The sequence below is a fragment of the Jatropha curcas genome, chromosome 11 (assembly GCF_041381405.1).
Source record: "Jatropha curcas cultivar XTBG-Jc1 chromosome 11, XTBG_Jcur_1.0, whole genome shotgun sequence".
NCBI classification, from domain to species: Eukaryota; Viridiplantae; Streptophyta; class Magnoliopsida; order Malpighiales; family Euphorbiaceae; genus Jatropha; species Jatropha curcas.
Window position 1 is genome coordinate 3,399,583 of NC_143161.1, and position 19,600 is coordinate 3,419,182.

Consider the following 19,600-nt stretch of genomic DNA (forward strand, 5'->3'; position numbering starts at 1 on the left):
AAGTGAGTGGCAACGTCAATTTTTATAAAAATGAAAATACAAATTAGACAACTGAGGAGCATAAAAATAGTAAAGCTCTGTGATGTGGGCCGGAAGTAAATTATGTCTAGTGTCTTTATTTCGGGCTCATAGGCTTTGCTATGGGTTCAAGCTGGCATGGCATGGACTAAAGCAGAATCAGGGCCCAAGGTGATTAGTTCCGTATACTGTGACTAATAGCCCATGTAAGCCCATATACTCCATCCTTTATTTCCAAGTCAATAACTATTTAAAACATTATTATTTCTATGAGAAATTATTTGACGTACCATGCATTGACATCCACGTGCCATTAGAAAGTACAAGGTCATAAATTAGCAATTGCATTTTTTCAAGAAAAATCCATTGTATTCATTATCAACAATGCACTAGAAATCATGCGAATCTTGAAAATTAAATTAGTAGGGACGATATATAAGAGCAATAATTCAATGGAGGCAAAATATAATAAATATAAATTAACATAATTATATATACTAAAATATAATAAATTATAAACTGAACGGTAAAAAGCGAGTGGGGGCAAGTACCCCCATTGTAAATCCGCTCCTACTAGAAATGTCTTTCCATGTTAAAGTATACTACGTTCTATTATGATTTTCTAAGTATAGCTTAAAAACTCTCTCTTAAATACTTTCACCCAAAGCTAGATTTCAATAAAAATTCAAGAGTAATAAATTTTATCAAAAGAATTTAAAGAATAATTTATGTGTAAATTCAGTTTATATCTTATGAATATGAATATGAAAACTGACATATTTTATATGATTGATTTACTAATTTTGGTTTCTTACGAAGATAAATAAATACGATTTGATACGAGGGAATGTAAAAGATGCATTATTAATCTTTTTAATGAACAAATGCGAAAGGACACTGTTTATTACTTTTATGGATATATCATGATAAACACAAATCTAATTTGTGAATCCATTTCAAAAAGTTAATGTATTTAAAAAAACTCGAAAGAGAAAAAAAAAACGTGAAATAAGTAGAATTTTGCTTTAGAGTGTGATTTACTCCTCATAAAATATTTTATACCAAAGTCTTTAAACTATACAAAAAGCCACCATAAATGTAGCCTTGTCTTCCGTGACCAAAAATTATTAAATGGTCACAAGAAAGAAACACACATTTGGACATCTTTGTCTTGCTGTCTTTGGAGTGTTCCTTTCGTTACTACAATACTCTATTGCATTAAAAACTTGATTATTCGACAAATAATCTAATCTTATAACCCCATCATGCAAGAGAGGGAGAGAGTAGTAACCAATTAGCAAATGCCATTTAATCTTCAATCCCCACAATAGTCATCTGTTCTCTTAATTAGCTTATAATTATTATTATTATTATTATATAATTAATAACAAGTCATAAACCAAAGTTTGTTCCAAGGAAGAAGTGAAATTCAAGCACAAGTAAGCAAAAATATTACAAAATTACGGTGATGATGATCGTTGATTATTATATTACAAGTACAATTATTTCATTATATTGTAATCATTATGGAAACCTTGAAGATGTTAAAATATTCCACGTAATCTTATAGATGCTCTAGTGTCACATTGTTGGATTTTTCACATGTGGCAAACACCCAGATGAGTTGTGCGGCAGGGACCCAGCAGTTGGCGGCTACATGAAAGAGAGAGTTCATAGCTCATGGGTCCTAAATGTAAATTCATGGTATACGTGTAAAAGAACTAACAGCATAGCTGCATAGGATTAACATAAAATGTGGTTGTGTTTGATAAGGGTCCACCACGGTCACCATTATTGTGTGCACAATGGGACAAGGTCTTGATCTTTCACCATTCTTTCTTTCTTATTTTTTATCATATTATAAATTAATATCTCGTATCATGTCTATTCCTCAATGGAATTAAAGGTAAATTACGCTTAATTACTTTCTGTATATCACGTTAAATCATTACTTGATGATATTATTTGAATGATTAGATTATAATATTATATTCAAAAATAAAGTTTATAATTTTCAATCATAAATAATTCAAAAAAAAAAAAAATTCAAATCACGTTCTTCAACATCATTTAATATAATATAGGCTCCAACTTATCTTTCCAAAAAGAAAACATAAAATTATATACACAACTATATTAATAACTCAAAAAATATATTTTAAATTGTGATTCTAAAATTTGGAACTCCAATTATTAAAATAGAAAGTAAAACTCAATTACAGGCCAAACCAATTGTCTGTTTTGTTCTTCTGATACATAACTATCATGAATAGAATCTCTTGACATGAGAAATGTCGATATGCATGTAGAGTTTCCTTCAAAGTGCTTTAATCATGCATTCTCCAATCATCGTGTATAGAAAACTCTAGACTATATATATTCCACTCACAGTCTCACACCATTTATCTATGCCTCATTGGAGTGTTGCATACAAGATAATCCTAGCCGTCAACTAAAATTTGATCACTTGAAACTAATTACTAATACTTTGGAATTTGGATAGCAGTTTCTTATGTAAGACATGTTTTAAGAATAAATGGTTCAAAATTATTGAAATTTTTATATGAAATATAGAGAAAATGACGTGTTTATATAAAAATTAAAAAAAGATGCCACGTATCTTATGTAAGACATGTGATCCGATTATGATGTGGCAATTAGTGGCCCTTTATGCAATGGCAATCTAATAGACAGTTTTAATGGTGGTCAGAATGGCAGATAAAATACACGAGTAAGGATCTATTTGTAATTACAAAAGTTCAATTATTGGCCGAATCCATGCGTACGATAGCTATAGTTTGCACTATATAAACCCCAAAAATTAGAGATGAACTTCACCAACCGCTTACTAAAAATAAGCATATACACTAAAAATCTCTCTAGACCTTCTTCCTCTCTCTTATTCTCTGAAAATGGAAAAACTATGCAGTCCTTACAAATTTAAAGATAACTATCCACAAAAAGCTAAGGGCATGTCTTTCTTTGCCTTTATTTTCTCCGTTTTTATCTATATTTCTATCTTTTATATCTTCAAACTATCCCCTTCAAAGCTCTTCAATAACACCCAGTTTTGGTTCTTTATTTCCAACACTCTGATAATTATCATTTTAGTAGATTATGGTGCATTTTCTTGTTACAAAGACAAACAACATGATTTTAATTATCAAGAATACATAATAAGAAGGCGAACAGGTGCTCCAATATTCTCTAGACAATCTTATGACCCACAAATTATTATAAGAACTTGCATTCCTGCAGAAGAAGCTCAAGAATCCATTCAAGAAAAGAGGATTATGGCTCATCAAAGATTAATCCCTGAAAAGAAATTGACAACTTTCCCTGAAGGTCGACCTAGAACGGAAACGAGCACGAGCACGCAGACTGGCTTCGATGGCAATATTAATAATGTTTGCGACAAGAATACCATTACTGCAAAAACATTTCAACGTAGTCAATCGGAGATTATTAAAAGGGTAGTGATTGATGAAAGCAAGAATATAATTAGAAGAGTTGAAACAGAAAAGTATGAGTCACCACAAAACGTTGAAAATGGTGATGAAGAAGAAGATAAAAATAATGAATATGCAAATATGTCTAATGAAGAATTAAATAAAAGATTTGAAGAGTTTATTCAGAAATTCAATAGTCAGATCCGGCTTCAGAGAGATTCTTATTAGGCGAATTTTGAGTATAAAAATTAATTAAGAGAGGCTTCAGCTGGCTCGCTAGAAATTTTGCTGTAAAATCACCAGGAGAAAAAGATATATTTTAAGTGAATAGGAGGAGATCTTCCAAGACATTTTGCTGTGTCATTTAGCTTATGCTTTTGATTGTGTCTTGTCCTCCACCAGCTTCTTTATAGATGGTTTTTAAAGTTTTCTTACTGTAAATGCTTTAGACTTTGTGCAGACTTGTCTTTGTCAATAATATTTTACTTTCTTTTCTTAATCTCTCTTTTAACTTCTTCTATGATCCATATTCTGCAACTTGAACTTTTAAATATTTTTTATGGTTTAAATTTATCGCAAGTACAATCAATTAATTACTCTATCATATGGAATCTTTTTTTTTTTACTTTGAAAGAGGATTTTGATAAGAACAAAGGTGTTTTGCTAAGAATTTTGGTCAACAATTGATAGTTGATAAAAATTTTATGAGCTTTATTTTGTCCTATCAATTGCTAGCTAGTTGGTGTTTTTATTATTTTTAAATTTTATTAACCTTATGAAAGTGTAATAATGACTAAGATTATTATAATTTCTGAATTTAATATTTTATGATCATCTCTTTATAATTAATTAAAGATAATAAATACTTTCTCCAAAAAAAAAAAATTAAAAGAACTATTAAATATTATAAAATTTAATACAAGGCATTAAAATAGAAAATAATATATTTATCTTAAAAATAAAAAATATACATATATGTTACATGATAATTTATAAAAATAATAACACTATTAATGATCATTATACACTTCAATAGTAACTGCTACTAAAATTTTAGTAAATATCAATATTCATCGGTTAAACATTAAATTACCGTTTAATCGTCAAGAAATAATTCAAAAGAGTGAGTCGAGCTTCTAAACCCTAGTTATTCTTCAAGTTTTTCCCATTCTCTCTCCATATGATTGATGTTTAGATTTGATTAGATTGACCACTACTAATAATTGCACGGCAGCAGTCCAGTGGGTCGGTGACTGTCCTTTCTACAAGATCAGGATGATCTTAATGTATAATACGGCAGCCAACATGAAAAGTACGTCTTCTCTATCCAGATTTTGAGAGTGTTGGAAATATTTATTAATACTTATATGTAGAATTTGCTTTTGCAATTTAAAACTTTTCTTGAAAATAAATCAAGAAATTGATATTGACAATTAACTGTATATAAGCCAGATCGATATCTTGATCTGGAAGACTTGTGAATTGTTTTCTTGTAAAATTGGGAATTTTTTATTCAATTAATTAAATGTTGGAGTCGTTGTTAATTTATTTTTTTAGTAATTTAATTTCTATATTGAGTCATTAACTAAATACTTAGCATCTTAATGATACTCTTATTATTATTATTATTATTATTGATAAAAAATCAAATGAATCGGAAGAATTTTGCTAATTACAAAATAGAGGTTTTAAATGACATTTATCATAATGGTGATAATTTTTATAGTAAAAATGATATAAATTTGAAATCTCTCACCCACCTTATTTTTTATAATATCGCTTACCACTAAATTTATTAATATTATTTTTCTTTTTAGAAAAAAAAATGTGCTAATTTTATGTTAATCATAATCAATTATGCCAAAACAAAACAAAAAAAATCTCAATTTTACTATTTCAATTTGCTACATAGAATAGAATAGGAAATGAAATGTCAATTTTCACTCCGTTATTTATTACAAAAATGAAAGGGAATAGCCCTTTTTTCCCATAAAAATACCAAATATACATTTTTTTTTTAAAGAAAAAAAAGTTAAAATTATTCTTATCTAATGATTTCTGATTTCATTTCTTCTTTATCCAAACAATCAAACAAAGGAATATATATCTGAAATTTCTATTTAATTTACATGCAAAACATAAAAAAAAAAAAAAAAATTCGTTCACATTTTTATTTCATATGATTTTGAGTTGCAAACCTACTTTTGTATTTTAATTGGGCATCCCAAATCATGAGACGGCTTTCTCTCTTTTTGTTATGCATGTTATTTTCCAGGTGTGCTTGATGGAGAAATATGAAGGAGGAAACTAGAAAAATAAGTAGAAAGATATTTTTTTTCTTCAATCAGACCTATACGTACATTTTCCCCTGAAAAGACATCAATTGAGGAGGTCCGTAGACTTGTTTATAGTATTGCCCCATGTAGGTCATTGCTTAACCTATTTAGAAAACGACTTCACGTTCTCTAAACTGTTTATAGATTTGTACGCACTCGCTTTTTTAACTTCTTTTTATTTTTTTCCCCTAAGAAAACCAATCATTGATGTTACACTATTTTTTTTAAAAAAATTATTTTTTTATAATGAAAATGATTATCTTTTGTGGTTCTCGAGGAGGAAAAAGTGTGATCGAGTAAAGTTTTTACTGACTCAAATTTAATCCATTACTCGATAGATGAAACAGGTCAAACCTATTATTATTAAACTTATACAATTAATGAGTAAATATTATTATTACATTATTTAAATTTTTTTTTGGCAAATGATTAAAGTATATTTATATATAAAAATTAAGAGGAAAAAGTTTAATAGTTTATTTTGCCTCTCATAAACAAAAATGGTTTCAAACCACAAAATTTGATAAAAGAAAAGAAAATAAAAAACACTAGTTCATCAGAAAGATCATTCGCCTACATAAACAATACAGAGATGATTAGTTTAGGTACTTCTATTTAACAAAGACAATTTAAGGATAACGTGGAAAAAAGGACGGATGAAAAAGATCGGCAAGAGCAGAGGAAGATTCAAAAGAGCACAAAAATTAACGCAGTCGTTTGATTGATGGGACTAGTGCATCAAATCACAACCGGCCTTTTGTGTCGTTTAGTTAATTTAGTTAACAGACAAGATTATTTAAAGATAATCTATATGTCATGATGTTTAATGGTTTGAGCAAATAATTAATTTGGTTTAAGATTTTTTTTTTTTTTTAATACAGAGGAGGGGTAAATCTCAGAAAAGAAACTACAAACACCGTTGTAGTGCCTCTTTCACAGTATATTAGTAGCTAGTTATTCTATTATCAGTTAGGAATTAACTTTTTGCTTGTAGTTATTTATATATCGTATTAAATTAGAAGCGTTCGATAAAAAATAGTTGTTTAATTTAAAATGATAAAAAATAAAAATTAAACGATTAATTAGTTTAATTTGGGAGAAAAACAATGAGTATGATTACTAAAAAAAAATTCAATTAATTTATGTGAGGGGAAGAGAGAGGAAGTGAAATAACAGTATAAAACGACGCTAATGTTATGTTTAATCCGCTATTTTCACACTCCTTGATATTTTTCAAGGAATTTTAAAAATTTCAAGATATTTTCACTCTCTATTTTAAATCCACCTATATTTTACCTCCATTCAAACAACCCATAAGCATTAGAATATTTAATATTTTATAGAAAACTCATCAACCTCTAAAAGTTATGTCACCGAATAACATAATTAATAGAGATAGAGTTTTGACTTTTTCAAAACGATAAAAACATTAAGATATTTAATGTTTTATAAAAGTTCATCAACTTCTAAGATTTACTTAACAATTTAATTAGAAGAGATAAAGAGCTTTGACTTGATCAAAACACATTTTATAAAAATCTCGTCAACTTCTAAAAGCTATCTTACTAAACAATATAATGAATAAAGATAAAGCTTTAATTTGATTAAAACGATAAAAGTCAGTTTAAAGTTGTTGCCAAATAAGACCTTATTCGTTACGAAATCAGACTTTTCATCCCAGTATATGGTATATAGAGTATCTAAAAAAAAGATAAGAGTGAGAATATATGTCCAACCACTATCCACAGCTAATTGGCTAACTTGTCTGCAATCTGGTTATAACAATGTTGAAGCACAACAATCCAATCACAAGCCAAAAGGAGACCGACGTTAAGAAATCAGATTAAAAACTATCTATCTGTGTCCCATATATATCCCATGCTAATGAAAGACAGTTAATAAGAGCTTGGAGCTCAACTTCCATACAAGTACGAATTTCTAGCCAAATAAAGGAAAAAAAAAAAAACCACAACAGAAACTCCATGGGAATCATAAATAATAATAAATTATATATAACACTGTTATTGGGCCAGGTTTAGGGTTGTTGGTCTTATTTCATAACAAGACCCACATAAACGGCCCAGGAAGGCAGGGATATTTCTAAACCAAACCCCAATATGCAAAAGCCCAAATTTACCCAACTACAAAACTCTTGACCTGTCGTTCACGTTGTTCGTATAAAACGAACTACAAAGCAACTGTCGTTTCATTGACAAACAAAGCTCGACAAAAGAACACTTTCCCTCTGTCCTTCAGAGAGTTAAGGGACGAATTTCCTTCATGTTCTGAGACGAAACAAGGAAAATCCAACGCGAAAGGCCAGATTCATCAAATTTCAGAAAGTATCAACCGGGAATTCGATTTTGGCAAGAAATGCACTGATCATCTATTAGCAGATCAATTGGAGAGCCCTAATTCTATTTTGTCGGAGATTGTTCAACTGCAGTCAACTTCTGTTTTGGCGGCAAACTATGACAAGTCACGTACCTAATGATGGAATGGGAGAGCCCTAATTTTAGTCAAATTTGGATTTTCTTTCTTTCTTTCTACCTAATGGGTATGCAAACAAAAAAATTGGGTCTCAAATGGATCCAAGATATCAAACCCGTATGGTTAAGCCCAAGAAAGAGCAGGTCTTTCCAACTAGGTCCAGTTCCCTGCTTTTATCTTCAGTTTTTTAAGATCACAGAACGGTTTGTCAGTTGCATAATAGAGACAGAGTAGCATGATGGTGTTAGGCTCTTTGCATGGCATTTCCTCTACATTTTCACTCAAGGGAACCTCCTCTTCCTCTTCAAATTCTCAGGATTCCTCAAATAAAATTCTCATTCTTACGAGGAGAAGAGCAGCAGCCTTTGGTTCCAGTTTGGTATTGGCTTCTCTGCTCAATTTGCAAAATCTCCATTCAAAACCACTTTCTTTTAATTATGCTATTGCTCAAGAAGATGAACTTGAGAAAGAAGAGCATAGAATTGTTAATCTTTTCCAGGTTTCTTTCTTTATATCACATTTTAATTTTCGCCTATAGCTCTAATTTGATAACCCGTCAAGCTTCTTGCTTGATTTATTTTTTTATGTTTGACTAAATTTTATTCTTGTTTTCCCCATACTGTTGCAGATAACTTCACCATCAGTTGTTTTCATTAAGGATCTTGAATTAGCTAAAAGCCCTGAAAGCTCGTCCTTTGATGTTGCGTTTACTGAGGATGAAAATGCCAAAGTTGAGGGGACAGGTTCGGGCTTCATTTGGGATAAGTTTGGTCACATTGTAAGCTTTCCCTTCTTTTGTTTCTTATAGGTCTATAAATTTATATTGTAGAATTTATAAAAGTGATCACCATTTATAAACTATTAGCAGATAACTTCATTAGATCTGCTAATTGTTAAGAATTTTAATTAATGTCGACGCACTTGCTCATATCCAAGTGAATTTTGATTTTGCTTGCTTCACTGTAATTCTTTCTTTCAGCTCAAGTGATTCTTTCAGATATTTCAATATTTGACAGGTAACGAACTACCATGTTGTTGATAAATTGGCAACGGATAAGAGCGGATTACAGCGTTGTAAGGTCTTGTCCATTTTTAGTTATCATGTGTTTAATGATTATTTATCTCAATTTGTTACTCCAAGTGGTCAAACTGTATTCCTTGGGTTTTGGTCATCCGCCTGAGCAGCATTTTATTCTTGGTCTCCTCTTTCATAGGTCTTTCTAGTTGATGCTGGAGGCAATGGCTTGTATAGGGAAGGCAAGATCATTGGTTTTGATCCAGCTTATGATCTGGCTGTTCTTAAGGTATCCAGTTGGACTTGTGCATTGAAAATATTTTAAACTTATTTTTGATACATGGAGAGTTCAAATTCACTCTCTTAGTTGGGACCTAGTTGTTCAGTATCTAGACAATTGTCCCAGTGATTTGTGGGCAGGTTCTATATGTTATATCCTATATGCAGACCTTGTTATCTCCATTCAAGCATGATCTATAGATCTTTCTTTGCCTTTAAAACTGGTTAAAAGTTGTACCTTGCTGTTCCAAGTACAGTAGGCAGTTAGGCAAGTAGGATTTCAGATAGACGCTCATCCAAGAAGTATCTGAGGCGCAAATTCTGCTGGTCATGCTGCTGCATTTATAACAAAACTATAATCTTTCTGTTTGGAATTGCTAAGTATTTTATATTAGCAAATGCATTTGAATGCATTTGGTTATCTGGTTTCTGCTTGAATTCTTGTAGTCATACTGGGATTTGCAATGTAGCAGGTTTTGGAAGATGCTTACTCTGATTCCATCTGCAGGTTGATGTTGAGGGCCATGAACTGAAGCCTGCTGTTCTTGGTACATCTAAAGATTTACGTGTTGGTCAAAGCTGCTTTGCAATTGGGAATCCTTATGGATATGATAACACACTTACAACAGGGGTAAATCTTCAATAATATGTAAAAGTTCTTTTTTGGGATGATTGCCTATATCCATTTATGTGTTTGCATGGAGTATCAAATTGCGTTGCGAGGGTCCTTTTGTTTATTTAGTCGACATTTTTAAATGAATGGTCTGGAGTTTATTGAGGTGACAGTTTTCCTTTTTTCCTCTGGGTCCGTTTTGCTCTAAATTGTTTTAAGTAATATTATCTAGCTAGATGCTGTTGCTGGAATCAAAATTAGAATCTTTTAAATAAAGTTTTTCCATACGGAGAGAGGATGTATGTGATTCAGTGATTGTTCACAAGCATGATGATTTGGATAATGGGTCAAAATGATGCAGGTGGTCAGCGGCCTAGGCAGGGAAATACCTTCACCAAATGGAAGAGCCATTCGAGGAGCTATTCAAACAGATGCAGCTATTAATGCAGGTAAAATATTAAAATGTTTTCTAGACAACACAAATTAATAGTTTATTTTATTTCATTCTATTTTATGTTTTTTGAATGCTTTGTTCATGGAAGTGATAGTAGGCTCAAAATACAGGTAGATTGCTTTATAATTTCTATGGAGTGCCTTTTTAGTATACGAGACTGTTTTCTTTGACTCCAGTTTAAACTTTCCATCACTAAATTAAGTTTTATTTAAGAATGGTAACGCTTTTACCTGCCATTAGGAAAATAATATTTAATTAAATCCATATATGGTTACGTTCAACTTTTATCTTAAAACTTATACAGGGAACTCAGGTGGTCCATTGATTGATTCGTATGGACATGTTATTGGAGTGAATACGGCAACTTTCACTCGAAAAGGTGAAGAGAGATGCTTTTCATTTCATTTATTTCTTAGGTCTTAGTTTTATCTTTTGAGTAAACATGTTATGAAACAATCATTCTTAGTGTGTTCCCTCACACCTGAATTTGGAAAATAAGTCTGCACTGACTTAGATTTACTACTTAAAGGTAAGCCATTTTCTAATAATTTATAACTTTTTTTGGATTTGGTTCTTGCCACTGGCACATTAAAAGAAAAATACTGGAAGCTAACTGGTCCAGTTCGAAGTTCTGAAATGTATTTTTTACTTGCATTCATTGCAGGAACAGGAATATCCTCTGGTGTGAATTTTGCAATACCAATTGATACTGTCCTGCGGACTGTACCTTATCTTATTGTGTATGGAACTCCTTACAGCGACAGGTTTTGAACATTTTTAGTTCTCCTGGTGAAGCTAAGATCAGACCTCTGGAATTATTGTAGCAATAGATAAGAAGTTATCAATGTCAATAACATGAACGTTACCGTTTTGTATTCTATGTATGTAGGTTTTGGAATTGATATGTTCTATATGTAAAATTATACCATGTAGATAAGGATTTTCCTTTTTTTTTTTTTTTTTTCATTTGTAGGTTTGAAATGTACCATATTATGCAGGTTATGGATTTTATATATTTGATGTGTATCATAATTTTAATGCAATGATACAAACATATTATGGCCCTTGGGTGATCTATCTACTAAGTTGAAAATAGTGCAGGAGGGAAATGATAGATAAAAGTTTCCCCCAAACAAAATCTTATTTTTCATAGAATGAGCAAAAACATAAAATAACTTGAATTCAATAATGTCATGACTTGTTACTTCTTGTTGTTGGAGGCTCCATTCCAAATCTCTCCCATCAAATATTACAAACCAATTGTCTGAACATCTTTCCTTCATCCTTTTTTCATTCAATAAATGAAATTTACATTTTATAAATTTTGGTTTTATTTAAAATAAATATAATAAAGAAATGAATTTTAAGGGGATAGGAAAAGAACTAAAAATGGGCTAGGTCCAAGCATGCCAACGACCAACCCAATGCATAGGACTAGTATAATAGAAACCCAACAAAATATGGGCTTAATACTTGAAAGCCTATTGCCTCTCTTTCACAAATGTCACCGACTAACCCAATTAGGCAATATTGCCATTTAGCCATTGGAATCTTGAAATTCTCAAGCATTCTTTCATTTCAAATATGGTTATGGCCTCCGCTAATACTGCTAGTGAAGGCATGCAACTCTGCGTTTTTGATTTAAGAAGAGGTCAGCTTGAAGGGCAGGAACTGGACAAAATCCTCTTCTTCTTCCCAGCTGATTTGCCCTTCTCTACCCAACTTTCCGTCATAGGCCTCAGCGAAGGACTTATCACCTTTACAAGGTGAATGCCCAATTTTGTTTTGTATTTGGAATCCATCAATTTGATCAGATATTATTGGTTTTGCCTAATTTGGTTTAAGGTTATCACATGAATTATTTGCAGAATCTTCTCTCCGGAAACAGCTTGTGAGGTGATAGAAGCAGAAAGACATTCTCATGTTTTTTATGAGGCAGAGCCTGATATCTGGATGGTGATGGTATGATATTCCTTCCTTTTTAAATCAACTTTGGTTTTATCAAATTTATTTTTTCTGAAGTGGGTTTTGTTCAAAATTGTCATTTTGGAATGATTCTTCAATATAATTTTGGTGAAATTTGCTTAGTTTAGTTGGTAATTATTCTTTACTGCAGGTAGTAGAGAAAAGTAAGGGGCTAGAAGTTATATGGCGGATCGATGCATTAAGAGAGGTTCTCAAGCAAGTTCACTCTCTTTTCATGATGTTTAATGGGTCTATAAGAGCAATACTTGAAAGAGAACCAAGTGGAGGACTAATTCGATCTCATTTGTACCCTTTCATAATGGATTATCTAAGTGGTAAGATAAATTATTCCATTGTTTTACCCAACTAGTATTGCTTGCTCTATTATTAAAGTTTCTGTATTTGATTCAAAATATTTCATTGTAAGTCACTAATTGTCAGCATATCAAATGTGGTCTCCATTGGAAAACTGCTGCTGGGGTAATGCTGGAGTTGCTGTATCAAATCGCGTCCATTGGATTTGAACCACCAAAAGTATTGCTGAAGTTGCTGTATCTTGTAGTACCTTACATGTAACTTTTTATCTTTGGGACAGATTTTCTCGTTGGGAAGAAAATCCAATTACCATCATTTCGTGACTGTTTAACGGAGCGTGGAACTGTACAGATGTTGACTATTGGGAGGGAAGCTGCAATTGAAGTTCAGGTCTGCCTTTATAAAATGTTTAGTGCTCATACACATTTGAAATGCCAAATTCCATTGAAAATTTTCCAGAATAAGCTCTATAAGGCCATAGATTGAGTGAGACAATTACAATATCCAATGGTATATTTGAATTTCTTTTTCTTTTCCTAACTAAATTGATGAGTAGGTCTCATTAGTTTATTAAGAGGAAATAAGATCTTTTTTTGAATAAAATATTTTATTTTTAGTGCTAGACTTGTATTTATGGTCACTGAATTTTTGTGGGTGACTTCTCATTGAAACAAAAATCAAAGTTTAGATGACTAAAAAAAAAGTAACAAATTGAAGTTATGTGACTTAAATGAAACTAAATGCAAACTTTGATGACCATCAATGTAATTTAGCCATTATACATTATAATTACCATACAGGAAAGTAACTTGATTGAAACTCGATTGTTATATACTACACAAGATACCAGTGTCAGTTTTGAGAAAAATACTTCGAAGATGCACCTGTTGCCATGTTGGCGTGTTAGTAGTAGAAGTGTTTTAATTTTAACTATTACATTTTTTTTTTTTGGCAGTCACTTGTCAGGGTCGTAGAATCCTGTGCTGGGACCACGCCTTGCTATTCACTGATTTTCTTTCAGGACCTGCTTGTTTCCACAACAGTTTCTCCTGTATGTTTCATTCTCCATACACCTTTTAATTTTGATAGATGTCTACTTTTCATGATTTGCAGTTTCCTGTACTTCTAAATTTTATTTGAATCTCAAAGCTTTTATAGCACTTTTTAAAGTGAATTCTAATAATTATGTTGCCAAAAGACTTTGTTGGGCCAAATTCTAACTTTTGTTGCATTTGTCAGGATGACACCATAAACTTATTTACATATGCAGTTTTAAGGTTGACTCCTCGTGCTTTATCATCTGGAGTAAGTTCCTGGTCATATTTACGCAAAGGAAATTCTGCATCTCGTATTGCTGCAGGGTCTCCCGTGGTCCACTCAGCCTCTGTGTTAGAACACTTTTATCATTCACATGGTAACTCTGTTGGCCAAGATGGTAGTTACCATGTTAAAAGACCTTTACAGCTTGGCAGGTGGGCTAGAGAGAAGGATGGTTTTCTTGTCACTAATATTTGGGGAACAGAGATTGCTAGCTCAAGCTCAGCCACCCCAACCATTTGGCTTCGGCAGACAGAGGAACAGATGTATCTCTGTGCTTATCAGCATAAAAGCTTGACCTTGATACTTCTGATTCCTGTTTCCTCCATTCTTAATGGGGAGCAAGGTATTTCCCTGGTGAAGCAGCAAGTTCTTGAAAATGTAAGTACCTACCTTTGGTGATTAGTAGTGCATTGCCTCTCAGCTTCTCTTGTCAATTTTCATTTGTTGAAATTTCTTCATTTACCGTGCCTTATTCATTGTAATTTATAAGCAGTATCCTAAAATTTTCCCTCAACTAGATGAACTTCTTTTTTTTTTTTTTTTTTCCTTGTTTGTCGAAAAAAAGCTTGTAGGACTCGTATAACCAGGCCTTATAAAATGGTTCTTTTGCTTTAGAGCCTTGATACTCCATTATGGTACATGGTTGGGCTTTAGTTGTTTTCATTGTATAGAACCGGTATGAAAATTTCACAATCTTTTATCTAATAATTTTAGTCTTTCAAAATAGCTCTCTACATAAATGTAATATGCGTTTCTTATTTCAGCCAGTAATATCTAGATTCTACCTATGTCCACTCATTATATGTGCAAAGATTTGTGCATAAATAACCTAAAGGTAACTTTGAAATGTGATAGATGAGGATAGGTCATTGATTGTTCTTGCTTGTCTGAGATTTGAACATCAGCATGGTGTTGCACAGTAAAGAAAGTCTTGCATCATTGACCCAGTATTAGATAAATAACACATACTGAAACTTTGTTTGTTAAGTACACAATAATGATCAAGCTATTTAGATATTCTGCTTTATGTTCTTATTCTATCTTCTTTTTGAAAATTGAATATTGAATATACATTCATCAACAATTTTTTTTTTCTTTTTTGCTACTGTACTAGGCATCAACTAAGATGTTGAAAGTTGAAGAGAAACTATCAAAAGGATGGGGTGGTGAGAATGCCTATCATGTCAGCGGGTATCGTTACTTGCTGGTTGATGATGATCGAAATGTATCTAGGGCTTCTCCACCTGTAAAGGTTACGACACTTACAAAGGTAAAGAGCCTCCAATCTTGCTTAATGAAGACATGCTTTTCTGGTTTAACTTTCTGCTGCATGTCCTACCTCTAGTGGATTTGACAGCATAACTCTTTTCCTCACACTGAAGCACACATATGAAATTTTGCTATTATTTTGAATTTGAAGCACAAGTCCATAACAAAATTGTGAATAATACAGGGATGGCAAGTTCAGAAAAGTCATCTTAAATTTATTTAGTGACTGTTGACTTGAAAAGTGACATTTTCATCCACTTGATTGATTAATGCATTTTCGCAACAAGTTCACTCTAAAATTGACCTTTGTGGGCCTTATTGTTGGTCTGTTGAAGAGTTTGTTTTGTCACATGTTGCAGGAATCTTTACTTGCCATGAATAAACTAAGAGAAGAGGTAGATTTAGAAAAGAGTAGAGTGAAACAGGATAGTGTAGATCAGGAGAAAGATTTGGAAATATGCATCAGAGCAAACAACAATGCTTGGGTTATTGCTCGTACTACCAGAGGGAAAGAGCTTTACATGGTTCTGGAAAAAGCCAACGAGACACTTCTTTATGCCTCTGATGCTATCGAGAAGTTCAGCAACAGGTAGATCATTTCTTTTATTATTATTATTATTATCATTAAATGCATATCATTTTTACCAGTTGCTGAATGTTAGAAAATTTTATTTGTTACGTCTGATGTTATATACAGGTATTGTGGGGGAACTTTCTTGTTGGATTAGGGGACAAATGCTCTGCCTTTGATATAATCAGGATCAGAGAAGCAACTTGTGCAGAAAACAACGAGAAATAGAGAAACTTTGCTGGTCTCATATTCTTGGGTTAGGTACTTGTATGTGCATTGATGATCATCTCTTTCTTCTTTGATCGCTTTCCATGTATATAGGCATCCTGTAGATTTTTGTAAAACCAAGTTCCAAACGAATTTCTTGGTTTCTGTTGTATATGTTTTTCAATTGAATGATCAATCCTGGCATGTTAGCATTCCGATTGGTGGTTGTTGAGGTTGACATGGCCTTTTGGTGAGAGTTCAGGCCATCCATGTATTCTTTCTCCATTTCTTCTGTTACTATGAACTTTTTTAATTTAATGTGTTAACATATCCTTTAAACAAAATGAAGTCAATTTATATTGTTAACAGTTTGTTATTTCTTGTTGCCGCCATGATAATTTTATGTGAAGTTGAAGTCGATAACTACGAATAGTTGACGTTAAATAACTCTGATAGGCAATTGCAACAATGAAAATGAACTATATATAATTTATTTTTCTTAATGCTTTCATGTACTTAATTCCTCGGATTCCCAGAACCAAACAAGGACGTATGTTGAGTTTGTTCCTTGGGAAATTTCAAAGCTACCAACAAATTTGAATTTTTTATAAGTATCCAAGATGTATCAATTTAAAGACTAGGAAGATTATACCCAAGATGCATATGCTTCGAAAAAGAAAACAAATTTAAAGCTGAAATTGTTCCACTATCAAGTCATTAATTGCAATCACGTGAATGGTGCATATACAAGACAATTCCCAAAGGAAAGACAAATCTCTGCATCTAAATTCTAGCAGGTATGCTAGTTCTACAAACCAGGAATCATACTGGTTTTAAGGAGAAAGGTGTGGAATCCAAAATTGCTCTCTACTCCTGAAACTTTAACAGTGACAATTGTTCTTCAATGGAGCAATCTACATGACATGAAGTTCTGCAAGAGGAAGGGATAAGAATAAGGCCTAGGCACCGCTGTTCCATTGGCGAAGGAGAGGACCGCCGGGTGCTTCGATATTCTACTGCATCTTGCAGAATGATGTTCCCTTGCTTGTCAATGCAATGAAACATGCCCAAGAAAAAGCGCCCATCTTTAATTCCTACCAGCATCCTGCGAAACAGAAGCTTCCTCACTCGAGATACAAGACTTGAGCTGTTTGGGTTAGACCCATCTGAGCTCCCTGGCAGCGTTGAGGATTCCATCATGTGTTCGATATCAATGTCCATGTGCTTGAATTGATCATTGTTAATGAAAAAAAGAGAGGGAGAAGAGTCTCAGTTGATCTTCAGATCTAATATATTAGGGAAATAAATGAGAAAAAACCAAAATTGCAACTTGATGGAGGTTTTATACATGGATGCGGTTATGCACAGAAAAAGGAAAGAGGGCAGTAAAGAACATATGGAAAAATCTAGATATGCTGTATGAGTTGTGTAAAATGTCTAAACTTGCACATGAAGTATGGACATGGATTGAAAACCGAGGATAACCAAAAAATAAAAAAACCCAGTTCATGAGAATACAACAGCAGCCAAGTTGATCTAGCATATATTATTTGATAAAATAGCGTGCAATAGAACCATATTGTGTTCAGTAAGTCAACTACTGAATTTTCAAATGATAAAATTAAAAAGCAAACCCATTGGTTTGGTTAACAACTATTTTTCAGTTAGGTTTTCGTTCTTCCAAAATTTTTTCTTTTTTTTTTTTTTTTCTCATCATAGTTATCTCCATCATATATAACGAGTTAAAAATGCATTTATCTCAAGTATCACCCTTTGTAGTTTGTTCTTTTCCTATTAATCAAAATCAACTACCTAATCACAAAGGCATTAAATGGATAAATAACACATTTCTGCTGTAAAAACAAAAGCCAAGAAGAGTTTCTAGCCATCCAAAATAGGCAAAAATGAGTTTTGCATCAGGCACCAGAAACAACAATATGATAAACGCATGAGTAACTTGGCTAGTTATCTCTGGCAACCTCTTAAGCAGCTTTCGCTTGACTTTTAGCAGACCACTTCCTATGAGTTGATCAACAAGTTCACAGTATTACAGTTCAGTCTATAAGGCTTGAAGAATTTTGTTTACAATTTGAGTTATTCACATTTTCCTGGATTTTTCAGTTTTTATTTAGTATTTAAGTAATTCGTTGAAGTAACCTTAAGCAAAGGACCGGCAAGTAGCATACAAGCTTACAAATAGCTTCATTCATTATAAAGCAAGTTCACCTGATACTATGGTTGGTAGAGAGCTAGGAGGAACCAACCCCCACAATCCATAGTTTCTATTTCTTGTATATCTACTTCCTCTTTGCTGAAAATTTCAACAGTTTTTGCCTTCAAATCCCGTTCATAGAAACTAACTTCCAGTAGCTATCAATTTCTTTTCTCTCCTTAGTATCGATCAAGTTAAACTCTTTTCATTATTTCTATCATTTCTCCTATCGCATCCTTCCCTGTTTCCTAGGAGAACATCAGATTGTTTACATCACCAACTCACCTCGCATAGGTTTGCTTTTCTTCCTCCCCTTCTGGGCCAAAAAATAAAAAAAAAAACAATACTTATATTGTTGAAACAAACATATAGAAAGGGCCATCTCATTCCCCAACAATCACATGTTACATTAATCCTAATCTCTTCCTTAACACTGCTCACTGCCCTCCTTAACATCTCCCCTTTTGGGATAATAAACCCATGACTAAATTCATTTACAAGATCCACAAACACAAAACAAGATGGTTATGCAGTATACTCATCCATAATGCAATCCACATGAAAACCCACATCCATTCATAAGCAAACACTCCTCTCCTCTGTCCCTTAGTTAAACCAATAACTCTTTCTTCAAAAACCCACTACAGTACTTTCGATTTCCTTTCATATATTGATTTACTTCTTTTTCTCAGCAATCGAACTTGTGTAGTATGTGAATTTAAAATAAAGAAAAAGTTCCCAAAAGCAAATAAAAGAAATTGCGATTCTTGATAAGAGGAGATGAATAGTACCTCTTCAACGATTGAATTGAATGAGCACAAAAGTTTCTTCGATTTGAGCGGATAGATCGAGCTACTTCATACGAAGAGAACTGTTTCTCGACGGGGCTTTTATTTATTGAAACCTTTTTAAGAAGACGAGATTTCAGAGAAACTTTTCCTTTCGTCTATAAACGACGGTAAAAGTCTCCCTGTCGTTCGTGGTTACGTGGAAATGTTTTCTTTTGTGGAGCTTTGATTTTTAATGAAACGACAATTGCATTTCGATAGACTTTTACAATGGAGTATAAGTCCAACGACCTGAACGA

At 32.5% G+C, this 19,600-nt stretch overlaps 4 protein-coding genes across 9 annotated transcripts; 3 read left to right on the forward strand and 1 right to left on the reverse strand.

The window, feature by feature from the left end:
• Window positions 1-2,871: 2,871 nt before the first annotated feature.
• On the forward strand, window positions 2,872-3,966 carry LOC105634262 (cotton fiber protein). Its single transcript, XM_012217100.4, has one exon. The coding sequence runs from the start codon at window positions 2,931-2,933 to the stop codon at window positions 3,693-3,695; it is 765 nt and encodes a 254-aa protein (XP_012072490.1). The 5' UTR covers window positions 2,872-2,930; the 3' UTR covers window positions 3,696-3,966.
• Window positions 3,967-8,097: 4,131 nt separating this feature from the next.
• Window positions 8,098-11,718, forward strand: DEG5 (DEGP protease 5). Its single transcript, XM_012216735.4, has 8 exons — window positions 8,098-8,792; window positions 8,922-9,071; window positions 9,310-9,372; window positions 9,508-9,597; window positions 10,096-10,218; window positions 10,562-10,649; window positions 10,959-11,033; window positions 11,319-11,718. Exons 1-8 carry the CDS (start codon window positions 8,529-8,531, stop codon window positions 11,423-11,425), a joined length of 960 nt encoding a protein of 319 aa, XP_012072125.1. The 5' UTR covers window positions 8,098-8,528; the 3' UTR covers window positions 11,426-11,718.
• Window positions 11,719-12,188: 470 nt separating this feature from the next.
• Window positions 12,189-16,667, forward strand: LOC105634008 (vacuolar fusion protein CCZ1 homolog B). 2 transcript variants are annotated; one of them, XM_012216736.4, is made up of 10 exons: window positions 12,189-12,420; window positions 12,523-12,616; window positions 12,771-12,954; window positions 13,061-13,099; window positions 13,215-13,324; window positions 13,890-13,985; window positions 14,174-14,632; window positions 15,369-15,524; window positions 15,883-16,112; window positions 16,221-16,667. In XM_012216736.4, exons 1-10 carry the CDS (start codon window positions 12,239-12,241, stop codon window positions 16,249-16,251), a joined length of 1,581 nt encoding a protein of 526 aa, XP_012072126.1. In that variant the 5' UTR covers window positions 12,189-12,238; the 3' UTR covers window positions 16,252-16,667. The 2 variants fall into 2 exon arrangements, with proteins under 2 accessions (XP_012072126.1, XP_012072127.1); XM_012216737.3 differs by lacking the exon at window positions 13,061-13,099 and having other exon boundaries at window positions 12,190-12,420.
• Window positions 16,668-16,986: 319 nt separating this feature from the next.
• On the reverse strand, window positions 16,987-19,461 carry LOC105634009 (Small nuclear ribonucleoprotein family protein). 5 transcript variants are annotated; one of them, XM_089716765.1, is made up of 3 exons: window positions 19,305-19,455; window positions 18,528-18,829; window positions 16,987-17,525 (listed from the first exon to the last, which is right to left on the reverse strand). In XM_089716765.1, exon 3 carries the CDS (start codon window positions 17,520-17,522, stop codon window positions 17,169-17,171), a length of 354 nt encoding a protein of 117 aa, XP_089572891.1. In that variant the 5' UTR covers window positions 17,523-17,525; window positions 18,528-18,829; window positions 19,305-19,455; the 3' UTR covers window positions 16,987-17,168. The 5 variants fall into 5 exon arrangements, with proteins under 5 accessions (XP_089572891.1, XP_012072129.1, XP_012072128.1 ...); XM_012216739.4 differs by having other exon boundaries at window positions 16,987-17,587; XM_012216738.4 differs by having other exon boundaries at window positions 16,987-17,587; window positions 18,528-18,826; window positions 19,305-19,431.
• Window positions 19,462-19,600: the final 139 nt, after the last annotated feature.

Bases quoted from the DNA above. Each gene is read 5' to 3' on its own strand.
- LOC105634009 (XM_012216743.4), bottom strand. From the start codon at position 17,522: ATGGACATTGATATCGAACACATGATGGAATCCTCAACGCTGCCAGGG.
- LOC105634262 (XM_012217100.4), top strand. From the start codon at position 2,931: ATGGAAAAACTATGCAGTCCTTACAAATTTAAAGATAACTATCCACAA.
- DEG5 (XM_012216735.4), top strand. From the start codon at position 8,529: ATGATGGTGTTAGGCTCTTTGCATGGCATTTCCTCTACATTTTCACTC. The intron at 9,598-10,095 runs GTATCCAGTTGG...TTCCATCTGCAG, and splicing joins ATGATCTGGCTGTTCTTAAG to GTTGATGTTGAGGGCCATGA. The intron at 10,219-10,561 runs GTAAATCTTCAA...AAAATGATGCAG, and splicing joins ATAACACACTTACAACAGGG to GTGGTCAGCGGCCTAGGCAG.
- LOC105634008 (XM_012216736.4), top strand. From the start codon at position 12,239: ATGGTTATGGCCTCCGCTAATACTGCTAGTGAAGGCATGCAACTCTGC. The intron at 12,421-12,522 runs GTGAATGCCCAA...AATTATTTGCAG, and splicing joins GGACTTATCACCTTTACAAG to AATCTTCTCTCCGGAAACAG. The intron at 12,617-12,770 runs GTATGATATTCC...TCTTTACTGCAG, and splicing joins CTGATATCTGGATGGTGATG to GTAGTAGAGAAAAGTAAGGG.